The following is a 25,319-nucleotide window of genomic DNA, read 5'->3' as shown; positions in this document are numbered from 1 at the left end:
AGTGATTTCTCCCATCCTCATCATTCATTTCCTCTTCTCATGATCTCCTTCCTCCTGCAGGTGACTGACTCCGGGAAGCCTCGTCTGTCCTCCTCCTCCACGCTGACCGTCAGGGTGATCGAGGAGAGCCTCCACCGCCCGGTGGCCCTGCCTCTAGAAGTTCATATCGTCACTATGGAGGACGAGTTTCCAGGCGGTGTGATCGGCCAGCTGCACGCCACCGACGCCGACCCTTATGATGCGCTGACCTTTGGTCACGCCCCCCCAGCCCAGCGCAGTCTCTTTAAGATCAGCCCTCGCGATGGGAAGATCATCGCCCTGGGTGGGTTGGATGCAGGCCGGTACTCCCTCAACGCCAGCGTCAGTGATGGCCGGTTTGCCGTGCCCGTGCCTGTGAGCGTGCACGTGGAGCAGGCGACGCCGGATATGCTGCGCGAGGCAGTGACAGTGCGCTTCGAGAGCGTGGCGCCGCAAGACTTTGTAGCTCTGCACCTGAAGAGCGTGTTGAAGGTTCTGCAGCAGGCCGCAGCGTCTCAGCAGCAGGACACGCTGCACCTGCTCAGTCTGCAGCCGGTCGGCGGGACGCAACAGCTGGACATGCTCGTTGCTGTGGAAACCGCAGGGGGCGGGTACTACAAGGCGGCTTATCTCACCCAGAAACTCAGCGCATCACGGCGGCAGCTGGAGGAGGTCCTCAGAGTGTCAGCTATCCTGGATAAGAACTGCTCCGGGCTGGAGTGTCGGGGGGCTCAGTGCGAACAGACCATCATCTTGGATTCACACAGCCTCGCTACATACAGCACGCCACGGGTCAGCTTCGTCTCGCCACGCTTCCACCGGACATCACGCTGCACATGCAATGGTGAGGAAATGTCACCGAGCAGTGGTGGAATGTAACTAAGTACATTTACTCAAGTATTTTACTTTGGAGGTACTTGTACTTTACTTGGGTTTTTCCATTTATGTAACTTTTTACTTCTCCTCCACTACATTTAGAGGTAAATATTGTACTTTTTTTACTCCACTACATTTAGCTGACAGCTTTAGTTACTTTTCAGTTTGATATTTTACATGAAGAAATATATCAATTTTAAAATGATTGCACATATTTATTAATTAAACCACATAAATGTGCATTAAGTAGTTAAGTGAGCCCGACCTTGACGTCATTAATAAATGCATCAATAGTAATAATCTAATAATATATTTGGAATATATTAAACAATCTGAGTGGAGCCATTCTGCATAGGGAATACTCTTACTTTTGATACTTTGAGTACATTTTGATGCTGATACTTTTGTACTTTTACTTAAGTAAAATATGAATGCAGGACTTTTACTTGTAGTGGAGTAATTTCCCAGTGTGGTATTAGTACTTTCACTTAAGTAAGGGATCAGAATACTTCCTCCACCACTGGACCTGAGTCACTAACAGATTAAATTTTGTCTTGAAACCCATACAGTTTTCACAAAGATTTTGATTAATGTTTTCTTATTTGGGATTTGTTCTTCAGTAAAATACTTTTTCACACTTAAGAGCACTTTTAAATGCTGACATTCATTCATCTATTTAACGTTACCACTTAAACTAACTAGGTTTGCAGGGGGAGCTGATCCCAGCTGACCCTGGACAGGTCCCAGACTATCTCAGAGACAGGCAGCCATTCATGCCCACGTTCATTCATTCAATCACCGATGGGCAAGTCACCAATAAACCCATGCTGACACAGTGAGAACATACAGATGGCCCCGGGCCCACTGTCAGCTGCGATCAGCTCTAGCTGTTACCTTACAACCTAAGATGTGTTTGTGGGGTTGCAGAATGTGGTGCAGTCCAACGTTCATGCATCATCTACTGTTTGGGGTCCAGCAGGGGTCTGTGATGTCCATTAGTCTGTCCAAGGATTTTATACCAACAGATGTTAATGTGACAGGCCTGGACTCATTTAACCTCTTCCACTTTATCCCTACCAAAAATAGACACATCACAGGAAGCCAGGGGGTCTTTAGGTCTTTATAACAGGTCAAGAGCAGTGCTACATCGAAGAAATACACATTATTTTTTAGATCAGTATTTCTTTATTTCTTTCTTTATTTTGCACAGTTAGAATTACATAAAAATGACAAAGATAACAAATAATGTACAGTGAAGGGAGAGGCAGAAAACCCAGATGAGCTTATTTAATGCCTCCACCTAAAATTTCATAGTTATAAGAAAGTAATAACATAAAAAAAAATAGCATAAAAAAAACATATATATGACATCAACAACAAGTTATAACAATAACAAAAATAACAATATAAAACCAGAAATTTGAACATGATATAAAAGTGTATTTGTGTGTGAATTAGAATTTTAAAACAGCAGTTAAATGGGCTTTTAGACTTCTTTTGAAACATTTATAGAGCCAGATTGGAAAAGGTATTCCATAATTTGGTGCCCCTAATTTTAACAATAAATTGACCTCTACATGTAAGAAATCTTGGAGAATGAAGATCTAAAGATTGACATGATTGACATGCATAAAGGTGAACCTGAGAGTTAAATTTAAATTAAGTCTTAAAGTGCTCTGGAAAGTTTTCATGATCTGAATATACCTTATAAATAAAAACACATATTTGAGAGATATTGATGTCAGTATTAAATAATGACATTGCAAATCCTTTTTTAAAGTGAAAAACTTTACAGTACAGGTATTTTGTTCCTATTTTAAGACAGTTCCTGTTCTTCAGGGCAGTGTGATAAGTGTATTTTCTGTCTGTGCCTGTGTGTGTGTGTGTGTGTGTGTGTGTGTGTGTAGATGCCAGCTGTGCCGTCCTGTCGGAACAGTGTGAGGACCAGCCGTGTCCAGCAGACATGCAGTGCGTTTCGATTGAGGCCACCAGAGGGCGCTACGCGTGCCAGTGTCCACCAGGCAAACTGGGAGAGTGTGCAGGTGTGTGACAAAGAAAAAGAGAGGAAACAAGCTCAAGTCTGTGTGAAGATACTATTTACAACAAAAAACATTTTCTCAAGCATGCAACGCACTAGTGCATTTCTCTGGAACATGATTCATTAACCCATGTCCTGATGTGTGTGTGTGTGTGTGGGCGGGTACAGGCCATTCGTCTCTTAGTTTTTCAGGTAACAGCTACATCAAGTACAGGCTGTCCGACCGGCTGCAGACGGAGCTGAAACTCAGCCTCAGGATCAGAACACTGCAGAGCAGAGGGATCATTATGTATACACACACCGAGCCCTGCACCGTGCTCAAGGTACACACACACACACACACACACACACACACACACACACACAAACAAGTGCTGGTCTTGGGATTTTAATGGGTAATGGATACTGAATCACGAAGGGCATTAAACTGCAGCTCTCCTCTGTGGACTGAATCCTTCAAACAAATTGGAGGAAATTAAGGTCTTAGAATTAGCTGGTGGGCACCGTATAACATCACTCCTTTTTTATGGAAGTAAAAGGTAATATAATCTAAAGTATATAATAGATAAGAGACAGTAAATCTTGCATTTTACATTTTACAGCAAGCATCTAGGGTATGTGCATAATCTGCACAGCCAGAAGACTAAAAACACACTTTTTAATTATTCTAACGAGAAAATTGAACAGTTTCTATGAGAGTTTGATAGAAGACATGCAGCAAACAAGATAATATTGTGTCTGTGTCTGTGTGTGTCTGTATGTGTGTGTGTGTGTGTGTGTGTGTGTGTGTGTGTGTCTGTCCGTCCGTCTGTGTGTGTGTGTGTGTGTGTCTGTCCGTCTGTCCGTCTGTGTGTGTGTGTGTGTGTGTGTGTGGGCAGTTGGAGGAGGGGAAGCTGTGGTTCAAGCTGGCCTGTGGTGGTGGTGGCGGTGGGAGTGGTGGAGGTGACGACAGTCCCGACATGTTGGGCATCTCCGGCCGTCGCATCAATGACGGCAGCTGGCACACGGTGGCGCTGGAGCTGAATCGCAACTTCAGCAGCCTGGCGCTGGATGACAGCTACGTTGAGAGACGCCACGGACCACAATTCACACAACCACTGGCTCCGGACAGAACCATCTACTTTGGAGCGCTGGTGAGTCTATGAGTAGAACTGAATCCATGAGTAGAGCTGAATCCATGGTTGCATTCCTGGAGTCTGTGGGTGCTGAAGGCTGTCCAAATCCACACTTCATCCAGTGGCCTCAAGCTGACATTCTGCAGATTTCCAGAGTCTGCTTGGGGTGCAGACTCCACCAGACTTCACTGATTCAATTACCCACAGCTCGTTGTGTTCCAGATAAAATGTTTCCAATTGCTGACTAAGAAAACACTTATCCAAGCCTGGGTCGCGGGGGGCTCCAGCCAATGCCAGACAGTGAGCGAGAGGCGGGGTCCACCCTGGACTCCAGACTCTCACAGGGCTGACACATAGAGACAGACAGCCCATCACGCTCTTATTCACTCCTACGAGCAATTAAGAGTCATCGATTAAACCTAAGCTGCATGTTTTTGGACTGTGGGAGGAAGCTGGAGGACCTGGAGAACCCACAGGGAGAACATGCAGACACCACACAGAGGAACCCTGTCAGTCGGAGATTATAAAAATGTTGATTGACTCACGATGATTCAGTTACTTCAGCTGTTGCCACAGGCAGCAGTGAGTCGGTACCTTGTACCTTGTTGGTGGGAGTTGTTGGGGTTGTATGCAGTCTGAAAGGAGTACCTGTAACTGGGCTAAAAAAAATTCAATTTGTATTTCGACAGTTGATATTATTCTAAAAGACATGAGAATCCCCTATATCTTTTATCTCTATCAAGGAGACCAAGCCTGATGTTAAGCAGGTTTGGTGCATTATAAAGCCGAGGTTAAGAGAGAATTCTGAATTGTATCTCTTTACATAAATATGTAAAATCCAACAACATATTTGCTATTTGCTTTAACTGCAGAAATAGTAGGTTGATTTAATTGTATATGAATTAATTTATTGCTAACATAGATAACAGTGTACAGTGTGAACTTTGGCTCTGCACAACATGCACATTAAGAATGTTGTAAGTTAATTTGGGACCCTTCTGCCCTCAGGTGCAGCACCCAAACTCTCGCAGCCTCATGGACTCCCAGAAGGACCCGCGGGTGCTCGAGGGTTTCCAGGGCTGTCTGGACTCGGTCATGCTGAACAACAACGAGCTGCCGCTGCAGAACAAACGCTCGCGGTTCGCGGAGGTGGTGGGCCTGACGGAGCTGAAGCTGGGCTGCATCCTGTATCCTGACGCCTGCCTGCAGCAGCCCTGCCGCAACGGGGCCACCTGCACCAGCCTGCCCTCTGGTGGTGAGTCACAGCAGCTACAGCACACACTTCACACACAGGGAAATGAAGAAGTGATTGATCATGAGCTCCAATGTGTTCAGCATGTTGAAAATGTTTTGAATTCTTACTTATTTTTGCATTAACAATTTAGCCAAAAGGGAATGTTAGTCAGTCAAAAAGAGAGCAGGCAAACTGTTACATAAGCAACCAACCAACCAACCAGTCAGCTTTATAATGAAATCATTATTTTATTTTATTTGTAAAGTTCAAACATTTACAACTGATAGATGGGCACTAATGATTCAACATTCGCATGTAAACTAAAAATGAGATGTTTCAGAGCTACTGAATGAAACAATGAATTTGACAAATTTAGTAAGATAATATAATCAGTGTCTGTTAAACAATTATGACACACTGACATGACTTTTCATGGTTCAGCATTACTATTATCTTTCCTTTCTCCCTTAATATCTTTGTTCATTTTAATGTGATCTGAAGAAATAATTTGGGTTTATAGTATGACTACGCTGTGGTTAAATGATGGTTAAAATGCACAAAAAAGGGAAAGATGATGGTTTTGAGAAAGAAAACACCTGCAGGGAGAGTGTGTATTTATGGAGCACAGGCTGTTGGACTAAAAGGCTCTAAGAAAATGATTTGAACTACAGGGGTTTTGGAATAATGGTAGTATCAGTATCTACTTATATTGACCCACAGCGTCTCCATTGGGTTGTGTAATACACACAAGCAGAGACTTTAATGAGGATGCAAGCCTCTGCAGGGATGGAAGTGAGGAAGGCAGACAAGATGTTCGATTAACGACAGTGTTGAGATGGAATGAACCACTGCAGAGGTAGAGGTGTGACTCAGCTCAGGCCGATACCATACAATGTTATTGCGATTTTAGGCATTTTGCAATTGTGATACAATATATACTGCGATTTAACTGTTTAACTGCTCCACAAAATTACATTTAATCAACAATTGTTTTGTCAAATAAGAGGAAATTCTCAGTCTATTCATCTCACTTCAGTCTTTTTATTTCTCCACAATGAGAGTCAAACCCACAGACTGACCAACAAAGTATTCAGTCAAACTGAACTGAACTGATATCAAACATGTTGGACGACAACAACTGCAGCATTTTATCAAACTTTCAACAACTTTAAACTTCACTGCTCTCAATTATTATATTATATATATATATATATATATATAATATTATATTATTAGATTCTTTTGACAGTTAGGCCTGTCACGATAATTACTATATCGACTTATCATTCAATATATAAAATGGAGACGATAGTTTTTAATTTTTGTTAACAAAACCAGAGAGTCTATTTGTTTTGATTGTAGTTTATTTATTTATGTTTTATTTATCTAGGATGTTTTAATATTTATTTTCCACATTTTAGTTCAAATGTTTAATATTCTTGAGATTTAAAATTGTATTGCTGTGGAAAAGGATGTACTTAACGATGCTAGCGTTTATCGTGATAATTTATGGGAAAATATATCGTCCTAAAAAAAGTGTTTTTGTGACAGGCCTACCTCCAGTATATTCCTAAAAGTGACCCTGCTACGGCCTCCGGGGAAAAAAACAAGACTGCTGGCAATCGGAACCCTAAATATCGATACTTGGCAGCCATGAATCAATATAATATTGCCACGCAAAATATCGCAATGCTATGATGTATCTATTTTTTTCCCCCCTCTAGGAAATATATTATATAAGTTAGGATTACAAGTAACAAGAATATATAAATGTTTAGGCACTGGGTGGGATTTGCTGATAGCAAGAAGAAAACAGGTTATGGCAGACTCTACGGCCCAGCTGTGTCGTAATAACAGCTCCAGACTCATCTATCACCATCAGCATGGGAGATCAGGTCTCAGGTAGTTCAGAGGTTATTAAGAAAGAGTTGGGATCAGCAGCTGAAGGTCGTAACACTGTGTGGGTGAAGTGAAGGCACCTGCTGCAGTATGTGCACACACACTTCTCAGCAGGGTGTGTGTGTGTTTGTTGCAACATGCTCCTCATTTACACTGTAATGAGCAAAGCATCCTGGGAGTTGTTGCAGCCCACTATTATTCACGCCGCACTCTGCTGTAAGCCGCATGTCACAGCATTTTCTTGTGTGTATTCACTTGTGAGCACGTGTGTGTGTTTGTGTGTGAATCTTAATTATGCTGTGAGTGTGTGGGTGTACTCATGTGATTTCCCAGAAGGTTGTGTGTGTTTGGCCAGGGAGCGCTGTAAACATGCATGTTTGATGAAGTGTCTCTCCTCTCTGTCTGTGTTCCAGGGTTCTCATGCAGCTGTAAACCCCAGTACACCGGGGGGCGCTGTGAGATGGAGATAACAGCGTGTGTTCCCAACCCGTGCCAGAACAGCGGCGCATGTAAACCCATTGGAAACGCCTTCCTCTGCAGCTGCAGGAGAGGCTTCAAGGGTCTGACGTGAGTTCACCTCCAAACACACAAACCTGAACTGAAAGTCCTGAAGTCTGTTTCAGGTCGCTTCTCATGGTTTCTCATACAGTTAGTTTTGGTTGTCCTGGTTTGGAAATATGTGACTCCACCCCAATACAAAGGAGGTGAATGGAATTAGATTGTGCTGCTACTAAAATCAAAAGCAATGTGTTTTTTTCCAGTCTAGAACTACTTTCTACAAAATATTATATTAAAAATCAATATGAACATTTTTTTTTTGCAGAAGAATTAAGAAATAATACCATTGAATCTGCTTAATGTGTATCATTTAAACTGCTAACAGTGAACTTGTTGTTCAGGCCATAAGGTGGCAGAATTAAGTAACATTTTACATGTCAATAGAGGTGTGAATCAGCAGAGGCCCCATGATGCGATTTTATCCCGATACTTGAGTCATGATACAATATTATTGCGATTTTAAGCATTTTGCGATATACATGCGATATAGCATTTTACAGACTGACCAACAAAGTATTCAGTCAAACTGAACTGATATCAAACATGTATGGATGACGACAACTGCAGCATTTTATCAAACTTTCAAAAACTTTAAGCTTCACTTTTGAATGAAACATAAAAAAACCTAACTATGCAGCGTTATTTCCACAACTTTGTGCCTATAGATTCCTTAGATCTTCTAGTTTCATATGATACCAGTATCTCCAGTATATTCTTCAATGTTAGCCCGCTACGGTGGAAAAAAGGCAGTCAGAATGCTAAATATCAATACTTGGCGGCCATGAACCGATATAATATTGCCACGCAAAATATCGTGACACTATGCTGTATCGATTTTTTCCCCCACTTCTGCTGTTTGTCACATTTCCCAGAGGCTGATTAACTAAGTTCAGCTTTGTTGTTGGTGAATTCTCTGACAGTCTGTCTGTCCATCTCTGTCATCATTCATCTCTGGGAGAAATTATGGATTATGGTCTCTGTGCAATTTGTTAAAGTTTGCACACAGTCACTGCGGCCACTGATCACCAGGAAATAGTTTTAGCTTGTAATGCCACTTAAACAACAAATGTATGTTTTTACATTTATTCCACACGCATATTTCTTAGAATGCTAAGTAGATGCACACAGGGACCAACCAGTATTTGTGTAGTTGGAAAATGCTACCAGGCTCCAGGTTTTGTTTGTGTCAGTTATGCACAACATAAACTAAAATAACTAGAAGGAAGCTTGGCGAGGGCAGACCTCCACTAGGGCTATGTCCTGTCACAATGTTAATAAAAAGTTGGAGAATAATTTGTGTATCTGCCCCATGATTCAGATCTGCTCCAATTTAAGAGGTTCCTCCTTGGTCCATGCTAGTTTCATGAAAATAAACAAACCAAACTGAAAACATAACCTCCTTGGCAAAGGTAATGAAGGTCTGATAACTTAATTCAAGACATGGCGACAGAAATAGCTAGTAACCCCAGGCCTGCTTCAGTTAATTGTGCTTATTGGAGCAGATTTGCCCCTGCCCCTGGGGAGCCGGGACTCTGAGGCAGTTTACCAGTTGGTAGTCGTGGCAGAGACCAGTTAAACCTTTAAAATCCTATTTTCACCCTTAGCTGTAAGCTAAATGCCACTGTAAACTGTTTTGTTTTTCCACACACAGCAGCTTAATCATATTAAAAACAAAGGGATTGTGTTGTGAGCCGTACAGGGACGACTTCTCCTGCAGCCTATCTGCAGTGCACTTCATCCTACTCTGTAAAGCCGTCCATCTGGGAACAGGTAATTGAGCAGTCAAAAGTTATTCATACACTATCATCTCACACCAGCCTTTTCCTTTTCTCCTCTTTCTTCCATCCCACCATCCTGCAGCTGTGAGGAAGATGTGAACGAATGTGACCGCAGCAACCCGGAGGGCGAGTGTGAGAACGGCGGCGTTTGCGTCAACACGTACGGTTCTTTCTACTGTAACTGCACGGCGGGCTTTGTGGGCCAGCGCTGCGGGCTGCGGCCCGTCGTCGTCCCCGACATGCAGGCGGGGCACAACATGGTCGGGAAAGAGGAGTTGATCGGCATCGCTGTGGTGCTGTTCGTCATCATCACTCTCATCATCCTCTTCATCGCTTTCCGCAAGAAGGTTTTCCAGAAGAATTACTCGCGGAACAACCTGTCTCTGGTTCAGGACCCGGCCACTGCAGCGCTCCTCAACAAGGCCAACGGGGTCCAGTTTAAGACCCTACACTGCACCCCAGGAGACCCTCTCAACCTGTACTCAGAGCCCACCGTGGTGGGAGTGGGTGGGATGATGGGACCTCCGCAGGTCCCCGTGAGGCCCATGGCGTACACACCGTGTTTCCAAGGAGACCCGCGGTCCACGCTGGAGAAGATGGTGGATGGGCGCAGTGTGGAGCACACAGAGATGAGCACCTTCCACCCAGAATCACCACGGATCCTGTCAGGAACCACCAGGAGGGGGGTGGTGGTGTGCAGCGTGGCCCCCAACCTGCCGCCAGTGTCACCCTGCCGCTCAGACTGTGACTCCATACGCAAGAGCCCATGGGACAGTGATGAGGGTGAGTGAGAGTCGGAACATAAAATTAGAATAACTTAGGGCTGAAGAAGTAATATTATGTGGAGAGCTTGTGTGTTTCTGTGAGTATCCTAGAAATTCTCTACATGCATTTTGGAGGAAGGCTTAATTTTGTGCAAATATCAAAATGCCACACTCCGATGTGTGACGTTGATTGAAATTGCATTTTTTTGTGTCCTCTAATTGACCCATTTTAAGCATTTTTAGGCATTTGAAAATTTTACCATTTTTGACAGAAATCAACATGCATAGTATTGAGGGGTTTATTTTTGGACATCCCATAATATGTTTTTTCGCTATACGACCACATGTATCAACAGACTATAATAGGGCCATTATAGCATTTTTAGGCATTTAAAAATGTGTCCATTTTTGACAAAAATCGACATGCTGTAGTATGATTTATTTTTTTCAGTTTTCATCCCATAATATGGCATTTTTAGGTAATTTCTGGCCTTATTACGATATAATGTGTATAAACAGACTAAGGAGAAGTGTAAGCAGCAGTTCTGGCAACAGAATTCACACTTAATAGTTAGATGTGTCAACAGCTGGGATAATCAGACCTACTCATTAACCTGGGGCAAAAAAGAAAAGGCAAAAATGAGCCAACAAATTGTTTCCTATGCATTTCCTTTCAAGTTCAGTATGAACTCAGTCTGCACTGATATGTAATACTTCCAGAGCCTCTGCCTCACTGACATCAGCGGTCACCATCTCCAGCCTACATTTCTCTCGCTGCACAAGCTCCAGTTATCCTGCTGCGGAGAGACATTCCATAATATGGTGTTTTTCTGTCATTTCTAGCCATATAATGCTCTAATGTGTATCAACAGACTATAATTGACCCTTTTGAAGCATTTTTGGGCATTTTAAAATTTGACCATTTTTTTTTACAAAAATCATCATCAATACTATTTTATGACTTAATTTTTGACATCCCATAATATGGTGGAGGGTTTTTTTGTTGCTTTTTTTGGACAAACTATACTGCCATATGTTTCAACAGAGCATATTTTGGACAATTATTTGCATTTTTTGGTATTTTAAAATTTGACAATTTTTTTACTTTTTTTTTTCAGTTTTTGGACATCCTACAATATGGTGTTTTTTTGTCATTTATCACCATATTATGCTCTAATATGCATCAACAGACTATAATTGACCCGTTTTAAGCATTTATGGCATTTTAAAATTTTACCTTTTTGACAAAATCAACATACTATAGTATGACTTTTTTTGATGGGGTCATTTTTGACATCCCATAATATGGTGGGTTTTTTTTGCTATTTTTGGACAAACTATACTACCACATGTATCAACAGACTATAATAGGGCATTTATAGCATTTTTAGGTATTTAAAAATGTGTCAATTTTTGACAAAAATCGACATGCTATTTTAGTGACTTTTTTTGAGGGGGTCATTTATGACATCCCATAATATGGTGTTTTTTATGCTATTTTTGGACAAACTATACTACCACATGTATCAACAGACAATTTCTAGCATTTTTAGGCATTTTACATTTTTGAGGGGGTCATTTTTGGACACTGTACGAGCATCAGTTATCCTGCTGATTAGGTGCTTCAATACTACTGCAAACCTGTATACTTGATGATACCTGCAGCTTTACATGCTGACAGTAACTTAATAGTTTTTAGATGATGCAATTTTGGCAGTTTTAATACTTTCGTACTTTGGTTTGGAATCTGACCCTCCTGACCCCTGACCTCTCCCTGCAGGCAAGATGGTTGACATGGCAGAAGAAGTTACGTGTTTCTCAGGGAGCAACAAAGGCAGTAACTCAGAGGTCCAATCACTGAGCTCCTTCCAATCTGACTCCTGTGATGATAATGGTAGGTTCCTTAGCGTCTGGTCCTTTCTAAATGCTTTGTTTGCTTGTTTATTATTATTTAGTTATAGTGGGTGTCTCTTTCTTTTGTTTGAAATGTTTACCCATCAGTATGCATGCAGAACCTGTGCTATCTTTTAGACTTAGCTGTGATACATTTGTGAGAAAACAATTAGTTATTTGGACCCATAAAATATCTAGACAAGATCTGAATAATCCAGTGAGAATAAATTTGTATTTTTCATGATTTTATTTTAAAAAATAAAATAAAAAGCTTGGGCAGTTTCAGTCTAGCAAGATTTCTAGATCTTCAATGAGAGGGTAACTGGAGTCACGTAGCAGTTCTGGAAGAATGAAAGTGGGGACGCTCCAAAAAGGAGAGTACAATAATAGTTCTTTTCCACGATGAGAACTTAACGATATGATAATATGATTTATCGAACAGGACAGAGCAGAAACATTGAGGGCAGACTTTGAATTTGTGTTGATCCACAAGAAGACAAGCGCAGACAGCAATGACAGAAGTATCTTTAATGTAATGACATGATTTATGTAAACTTTGCTGTGGAAATTCATTGATTCCAGAAGTTGAAAGTCCTCCACTCCCATCATCAAGCTAGAATTCCCATTGGCACACAAGATATCTCACACACTTATGCACAGATTGCAATACATTTTGCTGAGCATACATGTTAAGAAGGGTATAAACTCTTGATTTTAATGACCTAGACTGTCAGTAATCAAGTTAACTATTAGTTCTTTAATAAATATGTGTATTTGTAACTGGTAAGACAGTAAAATTAGCAAAATTGACAATATTTTGTAAATTCTGCAGCTTTTCGAGGTTTCAGACATTTTTTGGCATGTATTAACCATTTCTTATTGTTGCTGCAAAAATAATGCAGGAATGCATCCATAGGGCTTTACTGATGTTTTCTCATAACTGTACATTGTAAGTAATGTAAGCATTCTTTAAGCTCAGGGGTTTGACTGCTTCACAGCGTGGTGTTGGTGGTCGTGACCTTTGTGCTGGAGCTGTGTATTTTTGGTTTTGTGTTTCATTTTCATTGCATCATCCTGTTCTTGTATTTTATTTGCGATTAATCAGATTCATTGTTTTTCTTTTCAGAATGATCATTATTCATCAATGTCAGCTTTTTTGCCCCTAAACATCAATTGATTAAATGTGTGAATTTTTCCTCGGCCATATTAAAACTATACCATTTTCATTCCTGTGCTTGTTAAAGTCTGAATGGTCTCACCAGATTAGAAAGTGTCTACAGTGCTAAAATGACAAAGTGTAGTTTAGTATTTTTGTTTTTTTGTTTTGCTTTAAAATTATTTTATTTTCATGTGGCTTTTTTGCACTTGTCAAGTTACATTTTTTTCTGTTTTGTAGTGTTTTCTTTGCAATGCAACAATTATATATGCAAATCTCCCCCGAACATTAATAAGTAATAAGCTTTGACTGTGCTTGACACGGACGGTCCCTTCTGCTGACAGGACTGGCAGAAGTGGGCAGCCATAAGCAAAGCCACAGGTGTGAGGGGACATCCCTACGTCGACCTGTCAGGGCCTAGTATGAAAAAGAAAAAAATACGGACCCGTGGGAGGGAGGTAATATTTTGGAAAAAAAGTGGCAAATCTTGGAGAAAAAGTATCAGATTCATGAGATTAAAAGTGGCAAATCTACGGGAAAAAGGTCACAGATTATTGATATTAAAAGTGGCAAATCTACAAGAAAAAAGTAGCAGATTTATTAGATTAAAGTGGCAAATCTATGAGAAAAAAATGCAGATATATGAGATTAAAAGTGGCAAATCTACAAGAAAAAAATTGCAGGTTTATTAGATTTAAGTGGCAGATCTACAAGAAAAATGTAGCAGATTTATTAGAATAAAAGTGGCAAATCTATGAGAAAAAGTAGCAGATTTATGAGAAAATAAAGTCTGAAAAATAGGCTAGTATTTTGTTTTTCACCACAGAAGCTGCTGCATGATGTGTACTATGTCAGCAGGGAGAGACTTCATCAAATTATACTTTGCAATTGGATTTAGCAATATGAAAGTACTCCTCATTGCTGTGAATTGGGCCTATTTATTAGAAAACACCGTACTAATTTGGAAGAGTTGATAGTTTTTTTTTTTTAATCTCATAAATCTGCTACTTTTTTCTCGTAGATTTGCCACTATTTTCTTGAAATATTACCCCTCTCCCCCAGGTTTGTGTTTATTTATTTATCGTACTTGGCCCTAATACCCCGTCGTACATCCCTGACCCACACCATGATGAGCTTTTTATTTTTATTTTTTTTACTTTGGATGATTGTATTTCAAAACTTATCTCCTCCTTTTTTCCCTCCACAAGCCTCCATAGTGACCGTCATTCGACTGGTCAATGATGCAGTCGACACAATCGAAAGTGAAGGTACCATGTCTCATCCCCTTTGTGTCTCTCCTCTCACTCTTCTCTTATCTCAGTCTGGTCATGCAGTATTTCTTCTGAAAGAGGTGTCTTCAGTTATATACCCAATCTAAACACACCTTCCATGTTTACAAATGATCTATTTTCTCCTTTCTCATACTTTCTCACAGTCAGGAGTTAGTTAGTCCGACCCACATCCAGGTTCTATTTATAGTTCTTTGTGAAAAGCTTGAACACGAAAGTGGGCCAATATTCTTTCTTAATTTAGTATCTACAACTACACAGGAAAGTAACACTTGAACGCCTCATCATTTGAACCATGTTAAGACAATGACTAGTCCTCATACCAGAAACAACAAACATGTTGGTTATTAGTGTTCTCTGTAGCCAAAATTAGACACTTTGTATAGCCAAACCTCCTCTCTAATGGGAAGTTGACTGGAGCTGGGTATCGGTTATTTCTGCTGATACCTTTAAGTTACTAAGTAGCAGCAAAACTTTCAGTCAAATGCATCTAGAAAATTAAATTACATTGAATTATATTTTCATGGTTTGCCTCGCAGCCTATCACTGCTTATGATCTCTGATTTGACGTGGCGTTTGATTTGCCCTCTACTCTACTGGCTACAACCGAGACAGTGTTGGGGTCAAGTTGAGTGTGTCTGTATTTGTTGGAATTGGATTTGCTATGATTATATTACTTATGACTAAGACTAGTGAGTCAAGTGCCGCAACACGACAAGCCAGGGCAGTTGACATTACTCACCAGTCCAATAGCAAGAAGTCCAGCTCACCCTGGGCCTGAAAGCCTCCTCATCCCTCCACTCAGGTGTTGTAGTTGATGATTGGTAGCAAAACAATCATTGTTTTGTCTGGATTAAATGGTGAGGTGCTTGTCAACACTTACTTATGAATCATTAATGGAAAACTCAAAGGACATTTTTGGAGAAATAGACGCGCTATAAAAAAAAAATCAGGGCTGCATTTTTTTTTAGAAAAACTTAATTAATTATCAATAACTTTACTTTGGCAACATTACAAAAATACTTTAGAGACTAACATTAATTCTCACAGCACCTCCAAGCTCCCTTCTGTCCTGTAAGATTACATACAGAATCCAATGCTAAAGGCCTTTGTGTTATGTTGTTCTTCCCTCTGACAGTGTCAGTTATGGACCATGGTCAAACCTACAATAGAGGTGACTACGAGACCCCACTCCTTCACCCCACCCATACCTCCCTACCTCCCTGTCTCCCTATCTATCTATCTGTCTATCTACCTGTCTATCTGCAGTGAGTCGACAAAATAACTATCATGCAATGAAAAAACTTAGGCAGTGCAGTCTACACTGTAAATACTGCTTAAAAAAATGGGTCATCTTAGGCTGTATGTCAATCTGCAACAATTTCAACTCCTACGTACTGTAGTTGTTTTTGATATCCCTTTGATGAGTGCTCTCTATGTGCACACATGATTTTAACTGAGATAACTCTTGCGGGCTCATTTTGACAGTCCAGTCATAAGCTTTGAGCAGACTACATTTGTAAATAAAAGAAAATTACTCTTATTCCCGTCGTCATTTAAAATTTTTTTAAATGTGCAGGCACCACCAGCCCACGGTAGCCAGCTGTAAAATGGAAAGCTAACAGTGAGACAAATTTCTGTTAATTACATAGAATTACAATTTTTTAAAATGTTTTTTAAAGGACAAGTGCACACCAACAACAAGCCAAACTGCCAGTGTCTTAAACCTTTTTGGCTTTTGGTTTGCCTGTGCAGCTTTTGAATTTTAGTCTTGTTTGGCATTTGCTCCTACAGTTTGAGCTCTGATGGTTGAGCTTCTCTGTAGTTTTCCTGGATTAGTACACTTTTAAATGTAAACATTTGTTTGTGCTTATTTCCAGATGTGATTTTTTACTGACAAATTATGCTAATTAGCTGTCAACCTTATATGACCCTCCTATTGTCAAATAGTAAAGCCAGGAGGACCCTCCCATACTGGCATTTAGTTTGTTTATGAGAAAAGTCCACATGGACACCTTTAGACCTTTAGGCTGTTATCGTCCCACTACAGGGAAGCAAATGACTCACTCCTGAACCAGAAGCCAAAATCCAACCTCCACCTCGCCCCACAGCCATTAGCATCAAAGCACTATTTCCAAACTAATGGTCATGAGGGTCCATTTGCTAACCATCCATCAGGCCCAAAGTCAGGCACTAACCACAGATAGTCTGTGTGAAAATCAAAATATGACTCGACCCTTTTCATCTCTAAGCTGTCTGTCCTGACTGAATTATTTTGTCTACCCCCTGTATCTTTCCACCACTGTGCATCCCCAGCTTTACTTTCATGTTTCCGTACTTTGTCGTTAGTAAATTCCTCTGCCCGTCCCCTTACCGAGTCAGAAGTTGGTGTGCGTACGTGTGACTTGATGTGATTTCTGACCCCTCCCACAGCCTGTTTGCCCCTCATTGTGCTGTGCTGATTTAGCAGCCCAGAGCAGTCACTCTACCCCGCTCTGCAACAACTTTTTGCCTGCCACTCTCACTCGCTGCATCCCACCATGTCACTTTGTTTGGATTTTTGTCTGCAGCCCAATGATGGTACTGCAGTTGTTGTGTGACAAAGTTTCACAGCATCATTCTTTCCATGGTTTGTGTTCTGCTTTGATGCATGAATGTATTTTTGTTTGATTTCCCATTGCTTCACTCACCATTTTGCTCTTGAATTAACCTTGTTTTCAGTTTAATTATTCTGCAAAGTTTTTGGTCAGTTGTCCTTTTGGTTAGATCTTTGTAATGGGAGTAATCATTCATGCTATGTCAGTAGATTGTTGGCTCCAGTGCTAAATGCTTACACCTCAATATGCTCCCAATTCAGATTCCCTTCCATTCAGCGCAACAAATGGGTCAACAGCAAATGCTGTGCCAACCGTGGTCAGAAAAATGCACTTTGTTTTGGAGGAACAATCAATATATTGTAATGTAAGACCGTAAGATCCAAAATAAATTGCTTGCCTTTCACTTCATCAACTTGAAAATCAGGCAGATGTACCAAGTGTACAACACAGTGTAAGTCATTTGAACCAAGCATACTTGGCTCCCTTTGGATTCTCTTTTATATATTCTTCTATAAAAAATAGTAGTTATATGGATAGTTAGAGTGCAGCCCCTTAATGGTTAACCAAGACACCACGTAATTCGTATCAGCCTGAAGTTTGTTTCCTTCCTGATCTGTGCCCTTATCGACAGAATAGCCAAAAAGATTGATTTGTCTGTTTTCTTATGCACCACCTGTACAGTTGTAGTTCGATGAAGTTAACCAGGCTAATAAATGGATAAAATTAGGTTAAGATTGTGATTCACAGCCAAAGTTAGACGCCCAACGGTCCACCACAACCCCTCAGCACTGATGATTTGTTTTGCAATTATAATATCGCACTACTTCTGTAGGTGGTGGTAGTCTGTTTTTGCAATTAAAAAAAGGAAACCAGAATGACTGAGAGCAGATGAAAATAGTCATGTATTGGAATAATCAGATGACATTAAGGTTGACTTTAGTCGTTTGATTGCTTCTGTTTTTCTTCTTGTGTAAACAGTGCACTGGAGCCAACAACCAACTGACAACGCATGTTTTTCACTTTGCTACATTGACCAATAGGAAAATCTACCAGATATTTGATGTATCCCTCTAACATCCAGTATCCAATGTTGCTATGTTTTTTGATTCCCTCAACATGGCTTGAGTGCTGCAAGTCTTCATGAAGCTCAGCATGCTGTGACACCTGTGAACCTCCAAGGCTCCTGTTGTGCATGCCACATACCCTTAACATCCTAACGTGTTTTTTGTGCAGGTTGTACCTTGTCATGTACCTGACCTTCAGCACCTCTGTGTATTGTTACTGAGTCTAACGTGCCTGGTGCATACTAAGGCATGTCTGCTATGCAGCTCTACATTGTGATGACGAGTCTGTTGGTGTCTTGTTTCAAAGTCCAGATTGTTTCTAACCATCTCCCCCTTCTACCGTCCAGCATATCACTGGGACACATCAGACTGGATGCCCAACACCAGGCTGTCAGACATTGAAGAAGTGCCAGGCTATGAAGCAGGTCCTGGCAGCGACGTGGCAGGCTCGGCCCCCCGCCACGGAGGAAGCACCCGTGAACTGGAGTCAGACTACTACCTGGGGGGCTATGACATTGACAGCGACTACCCCCCTCCCCACGAAGAAGAGTTCTTGAGTCAAGACCAGCTGCCACCTCCGCTGCCCACAGGCGAGGACTACCCTGAGCCCTACACGCCACTGCCCACAAACCCCCCAGCCTCCAAGGAGAGCACCTTGAGCTCTGGCAGCACTGGGCGGCAGCACGCCAGGCCACACTTCCACCCCAGCCAGTACTTGCCTCCCCACCAACTGCCCCTTGGGGAGGCACCACATGTGGACTTCGGCACCCCGATGAGTGGGGTTACCCCAGGTAATGGGGACACTGATGATTCTGTGTCGCTAAATATGCGACTGTCTGTCGGTGCGTCATCAGCTTCGGACATGTCGGCCCCCGGCGGGCTGGAGGACTCTGAACACGGCAGCGACTTTGACAGTATGGATGAGCTTCGTAGAGGGGTGACCATCATCACTGACTCACAGCAACAGACTGAGGTGTGATTGATTGACCAGTACAGGGACGCTATGGGATTAAAGGACCAAAGGAGCATAACATTGGAGCAGATGAAAGGAGATGCACAAGTGGATTTAATAGGAAGAAATGCTTTGTCAGTAATGCCAGGTACTGCTAAAACCATAGACTGTAACACTGACCTTAAAACACCAATTTAATAACACCTGTTTCTAGCACTATCCTCCCATGCGGCTCAGTCCAGAGATGGGAAGGATGACATGTACCATGAACAACAAACTCAGTGTCCTGTGCCTGCTGTGCAGAACAATCAGAAGTGTCCTTCCTGTTCCAATAGGGAGTCAATTGTAATGTGCAAAGAAAGGGATAGAGAATGTGAATGAGAAAGTGTAATCCAAAAGAGATTGAAATTTGCAGATGTGGTAGAGAAGATAAGAGAAAAAAAGGACAATCATGTAAGTGAAAGGGTTGTTTGGTTCCCTGCTCCTTCACAAAAGCCCATCAGATCACTTCTTCCAAGAAAAGAAGACGCAGATGCTCCTTGTCCTTTTTCCTCCTTGGATTTGTAAACTTTGTAGTGCTCTAAGTTGTACAGACTTTGTAAAATATATGACCTATGAAACAATGTTCTGGCCACATTTCAAAAAGCCATTTATTTGTTTTTAATGTGGAATGTGCTTCCCCCCTCACCCACCAAAAAAAACTCAAGCCATGACATTGCCTCCAATGTATTCATTAGCCCAAAATGGTCAATGTGTCATTGACCTTTCAGCTTTATTTATATTTTTTATTTTATTGTATGGAAGCTGAGAGCTGCTGCAGCCCTTAATGTATTTTACGGACTGAAGATCACAAACTTATTTTACCACAGTACTTATATTTAACCTTTAAAGACTATTATCCTGGGATAAATATTGGACTCTAATATTAGCCCAAAATAGTTTTACGGTGATCAGGACACAACAGTGACATTGGGCCGGAAATTTTTTTCTTTGAAAGACCTCACAAAGAATCTGGGTAGCAACAAGGAATATGTTGGGGAACTAATCCTCTCTTAATAAACAAGATCATAAATTCTTAGTGAAAAGCAACAATACAAAAAACCTTTTATTTGCAGATAAGGAGGAGATTCAGGTGGTGGAGATGGGAGTGGAGCAGCAGCAGTAGTGTTGGCATGAAGCTATCAGCAGAGCAATAGTGATAATGTATGGATATGGTTAGATGTTCATAGTAAGCTGGTATTCACACAGCTGATCGATAAGCCAGTCATTGTGAGCATGAACGAAGTGTGCAAGTGTGTCACCATCCTGGACTTTGCTGGACTTTTAATTGTAATAGAGCATTTTGATATTGTCATATTTTTACTTACTTACTTTTTGGCATCTTTGGGCATTAAATTCCATAATAATCTTTCAGCATATTGTTATTCAAGGGTGACGAAAAACTGGACTGCAACTCCTCTCCCCCGTGACCAGAGACGTTGTCCCACAACAGGCTGCTGCAATTTGTTGTTCTACAAATGCAGATGTGCATGCATATCTCCTCAGCCTGATTCACTGATGGAAAATCCTGCTGTTCCATCATTGGCAAATAAGGAAATGTATTCTCAAAAAGAGAGTCTGCCAATAAAAACAATATAACACATGTCTATATCAGCAAAACTTTCCTGAGATTGAGAGAAAATGTTCTTAATAGTTCAGCCTTCTAAGTGTGGCCAAAGGCTCACGGCTGCGGCTCATGTTAGTTAATTTTTGTGTAGCTAGCTCGAGCGTTAAATCCCAGTATGTCAATTGTAAGGGCTTAAAAGGCCCAATAAGTTTGCAAAGAAAACATGACAGTAATGTCATTGAATTCCCGCTATATGATGCCCACTGTAGACTTCAAAATAATTTGCAAAAATCTGTTTTTCCTGGTTTCTTTTATGTGTTTAATGTCACACCATTATCCCAAAAAGCCATGCAGAGCAGACATTTAAAGCCACATATCAGATCCATTTTTACTCCAGTGTTTTCTCTCACTGTATAGCATCTTCAACATGCATGCACACAGAAGCGAAACCCTTATCCAGGACAGACAGCACACCCAACGTGTTCAGATCATCACTGTATTGTACTATAATCTGCATGATCCACCCGGACATGCAGCTCCTTTTTTCTTTGTAACAGATGTATGTGTTTAAATCTCTGTACAGTGTACATAGCTAGGTTGTTAAAATGCAGATTTTGTAGATATGGAATTGCAATCCTAAACTTCCTTTTAAGTTGTTTTGTTGGACTGTTTGATGTGAATGTGGACACAAAGACTGTGGAATATCAATTATTTTCACATCATTCCTCCTTCGCTACTGACTGACTGAATGCTATTTCAATATTATAGAGGGTTTTGCACAGTATTAAATCCAGACATTCCATCCAGGCATTTTTTGTTTTGTTTGTTTCATTTAAACATTTTTATGAACATTTAATGAGGGGATGTTTTTGTACATTTCTTTCATCTGAAATGTTTTTATGAATTTCTAATGTTCAGAGACATTAGGGCAGTGTCAACAATATATCTGCAGTAATTGAGTGTACAAAGTGAGTGTTACCTGTTTTTTTTACTTTTTTTTTTCAATTCAGTGCAGAAAATAAAAAAGGTTCTTGCGCACCATGATACCTGTCCTTCTTTCTGAGATAAGTCCATCCTCAGCTATAATACCATTTGATAATAATAATATGCATTGCACAATTTCACATCTGAAATGCTGTTGGAAAGATTACTATTGAAATGTAACGGATTACAGATTACTAGTTTTCAAGTTAAAAATATACCACATTTTCCCCTCTCATATTCACATTTTTACCTCTCACATTCACAATTTTAGCTTTGACATTCACAATTTTGCCTCACACAGTACTACGTCTCAAACATCATTTTACCACTCACACATAATTTTACCTCTCACATTCACAAATTCACATTTCACATTCACAGAGAATACGTCTCACATACACAATTTTACCTCTCACATATACAATTTTACCTCTCGCATACACACATTTTTTGTGAATGTGAGAGGTAAAATTGTGAATGTGAGATGTAATTTTATCAATAGAACATGTGAGTGACAGATGACAAACATAACTATAGATTCTCAAAATGTTTTAGTTGAACACAAACTACTCAATTAACCTAATAAGTGTTCAACAATATACGTATACATATATAATCAAGTGTTCAAAACTAAATTTCAATTATCTGTGTTGAACTTTGTAATGAAAAACGAATCACGACCTAATGTTAAAACAAATATCGACAAAACAAACAACTGAGCACCTCAGGTTCAGCTAAATTAGTCTGAGAATATGTTCATGAGCTGTCATGTATACACTGTTGAAAATGTGTTCAACATCTACAGAAACATTCAGCATTGGTTTCCAGTCATTTGATTTGTTTTGTGATAAGGTAAGGCTACAGATCACTGTGTTCCCTCAGCTGCAGCATTCAATTAGTTTGCCGTTTGGAGGATTGGAGCATTTTCATCATCACTGCATTTTTTGAATTAGTGGTGCAGCAAGTGAACCTTTACACAAGCCTGATGTCTTTACATTCGGTGTACTCCCTTTGCTTTGAAGATTCAAAATGCGCCTCCCTTGCCTAACCTTTCTGATATGACCTCTTTTATAAAAAAAAACAAAACATTTATGCACATAATTTGCAAAGACACAAAAGCACAGTACTGAACTTCTAAATTATACTCTGTGGCATGCTGTGACTTTTTTGAGCACCAGCACTTCTCACAGCTGCTTTAACTTGAAACAACCCTTCATGACCTACCATAGAACAAGTCTGCCCAGAGCAGATCTGTGATATCTTCTTATATCATGAATAAGAGGCAGACACTTCATCATCAGTTTACCGTATTTTCCGGACTATAAGTTGCAGTTTTTTTCATAGTTTGGCCGGGGGTGCGACTTATACTCTGGAGCGACTTATGTGTGAAATTATTAACACATTATTACCGGTATATCATTTCACGTTATTTTCACACTAAACCGCAAGAGGGCGCTCTAGGCCGAGTATGAGGATGAGTCTGAGGTAAGCGACGTAGAAGAAGAAGCACCGCATCTTCTACCTCCGGAGTTAGCGGAGTTGTTTAAAAGTGACACAGAGGATGAAGATTTCATTGGATTTTAGTTATTTGGAGTGACACGGATGGTTTGGTAAACTTCTTAGCATGTTATTTATGCTATAGTTATCTGAATAACTCTTAATTTGTTATGTTAACATACCAGGCACGTTCTCAGTTGTGTCATGTAACGTAAGCATACCGTACAATTATTCAGCCTGTTGTTGCCTCTATTCTATTTTTATTTTAAATTGCCTTTCAAGATGACATGTCTGTTCTTGGTGTTGGATTTTATCAAATAAATTTCCCCCAAAAATGCGACTTATACTCCAGTGCGACTTATATATGTTTTTTCCTTCTTTATTATGCATTTTATGGCTGGTGCGACTTGTACTCTGGAGCGACTTATAGTCCGGAAAATACAGTAGCTTATTTTTACTTCAGGAGAACTTCGATCCGTTACAACATGGCTCACATAGGAGTAACAACTATCTCACTTGAGGACTGCATCCTGTTTACTACCACCATAGGTACAACACACTAGCGCCCTCTGTTGGTCCTATAAAGTAATATCTAAATATCACTTCACAACAAGATCTTTACATTTTTACTTGCTGAAGTGCGATTTTTGGAGCATTTTTATTTGCTTTACATCAATACAACCCTTACATCTCAAATGATAGTCTGAATTTATTTATGTCCATGGAAATGAAATAAATTGCTAAAAAGTGTAGTCATAGCTGTTTCCCTCCAAAGTGTGAATGGAAAAAATCCTTTTAAACCACAGGACATTTCTTTTGTGTGTGTGTGTGTGTGTGTATGTGTGTGTTCATTACTTTCTTTTTGTGATGTTGTTATTGGATTTCTACAAACCCATTTGTGTAAAGGAACAGCGCTCTGGGATTGCATGTGCAATAGAGGTAAATCCTCCGATTTTTGCTCTATCTTATTTGGTTGCAATTCTACCTGTATTTAAAAATTGATATGCAACGCGGGCGCTCCCGTCGTTTTTTAAAGAAGATAACATATCTGTCATAAACATGTCATAGCAGCAATGGAAACTATTGAGCTTTACGTATTATTCTTGCATGAAACTTTCATAGGTGGTTGGTTTATAACATCTGTTGATAAATATGAGAGAATAATTTGGCCAAAAATGACAAAAAAAGAAAAAAAAAATATTATGGGGTGTCCAAAAATAAAATTAAACTAGGCCTGCAAGCAGGACTGAACTGGACCGAGCAGAGCGGAGCCATCGGGGGAGTCCACATCGGGCGCGGCGCTGTGGGCTCAGTCCCTATGCGTAACAAATTGGCGTGTCTCCTACCACTGTGCTTGGAGTAGGTGTAAAACATGTTACTTGCTGTTGCCAGCGGGGGGGCGCTAAGACTGTGTGTCAATATTGAAACGTGGGTGTGTTCCGGGCTGGACCATAGTCACGTGTGTGAAATTTGGGACAGATTGGACAATGTATGGTGAAGTTATCCAGTCTGGTGTTAGATGGCAGGACGCCATATTTTGCCGCCATGCCACGCCCACATATTGTAAAGGTCAGTAAAGGTGTTGATAAGTTGTGTTCCCCAAAGCCTTGTGATGGTACCGACCAAGCTTGAAGTCAATGGGATTAAATCTGTTGGAGAAGTTATGTAAAGTATGCAACGTGGTCATTTTATGAAAGGGGGCGTGGATAAACATAAGGGCCGGGGCTTTATGAAAAAAAAATGTATGTAGAAGTGTTAAGGGCTGTACTCTGATGAAGCATGAGAAGTTTGGAGCAGATGGGACAAAGAATGGAAAAGTTATAAGGATGTTGTGTTTTATGGCGAGACGCCATATTTTGCCGCCATGCCACGCCCACATAGTGTGACTGTCGGTAAAGATTTGAACTTTTAATCCCAAAGGCCTTGTGATGCTACTGACCAAGTTTGAAGTAAACTAACCCTAGCCCTAACCCTAGTTGGGTTAGGGTTAGGGATGTCCCT

The 25,319-nt window shown here is 40.6% G+C and overlaps 1 protein-coding gene across 4 annotated transcripts in view; it reads left to right on the top strand.

Annotated features, from left to right (window-relative positions):
• The window catches only part of fat3a (FAT atypical cadherin 3a), a 126,654-nt gene extending 104,773 nt beyond the window's left edge, over nucleotides 1-21,881 (top strand). For 3 of the 4 annotated variants that reach the window (XM_059330595.1, XM_059330593.1, XM_059330592.1), the window contains 11 exons: nucleotides 61-862; nucleotides 2,802-2,936; nucleotides 3,101-3,255; nucleotides 3,811-4,065; nucleotides 5,056-5,302; nucleotides 7,594-7,747; nucleotides 9,599-10,299; nucleotides 12,061-12,174; nucleotides 14,538-14,597; nucleotides 15,757-15,792; nucleotides 18,627-21,881. In XM_059330595.1, the coding sequence (XP_059186578.1) occupies nucleotides 61-862; nucleotides 2,802-2,936; nucleotides 3,101-3,255; nucleotides 3,811-4,065; nucleotides 5,056-5,302; nucleotides 7,594-7,747; nucleotides 9,599-10,299; nucleotides 12,061-12,174; nucleotides 14,538-14,597; nucleotides 15,757-15,792; nucleotides 18,627-19,258 (3,291 nt within the window). In that variant the 3' untranslated portion in view covers nucleotides 19,259-21,881. The remainder of the gene's footprint in view (nucleotides 1-60; nucleotides 863-2,801; nucleotides 2,937-3,100; nucleotides 3,256-3,810; nucleotides 4,066-5,055; nucleotides 5,303-7,593; nucleotides 7,748-9,598; nucleotides 10,300-12,060; nucleotides 12,175-14,537; nucleotides 14,598-15,756; nucleotides 15,793-18,626) is intronic. The other variant, XM_059330596.1, reaches the window with a different exon arrangement.
• The last annotated feature ends 3,438 nt before the right edge of the window (nucleotides 21,882-25,319 follow it).

This window comes from Centropristis striata, chromosome 4 (assembly GCF_030273125.1).
Source record: "Centropristis striata isolate RG_2023a ecotype Rhode Island chromosome 4, C.striata_1.0, whole genome shotgun sequence".
In the NCBI taxonomy this organism is placed as follows: Eukaryota; Metazoa; Chordata; class Actinopteri; order Perciformes; family Serranidae; genus Centropristis; species Centropristis striata.
Note: the sequence above shows the minus strand (reverse complement) of the source record. Positions and strands in the feature narration are given on the sequence as shown.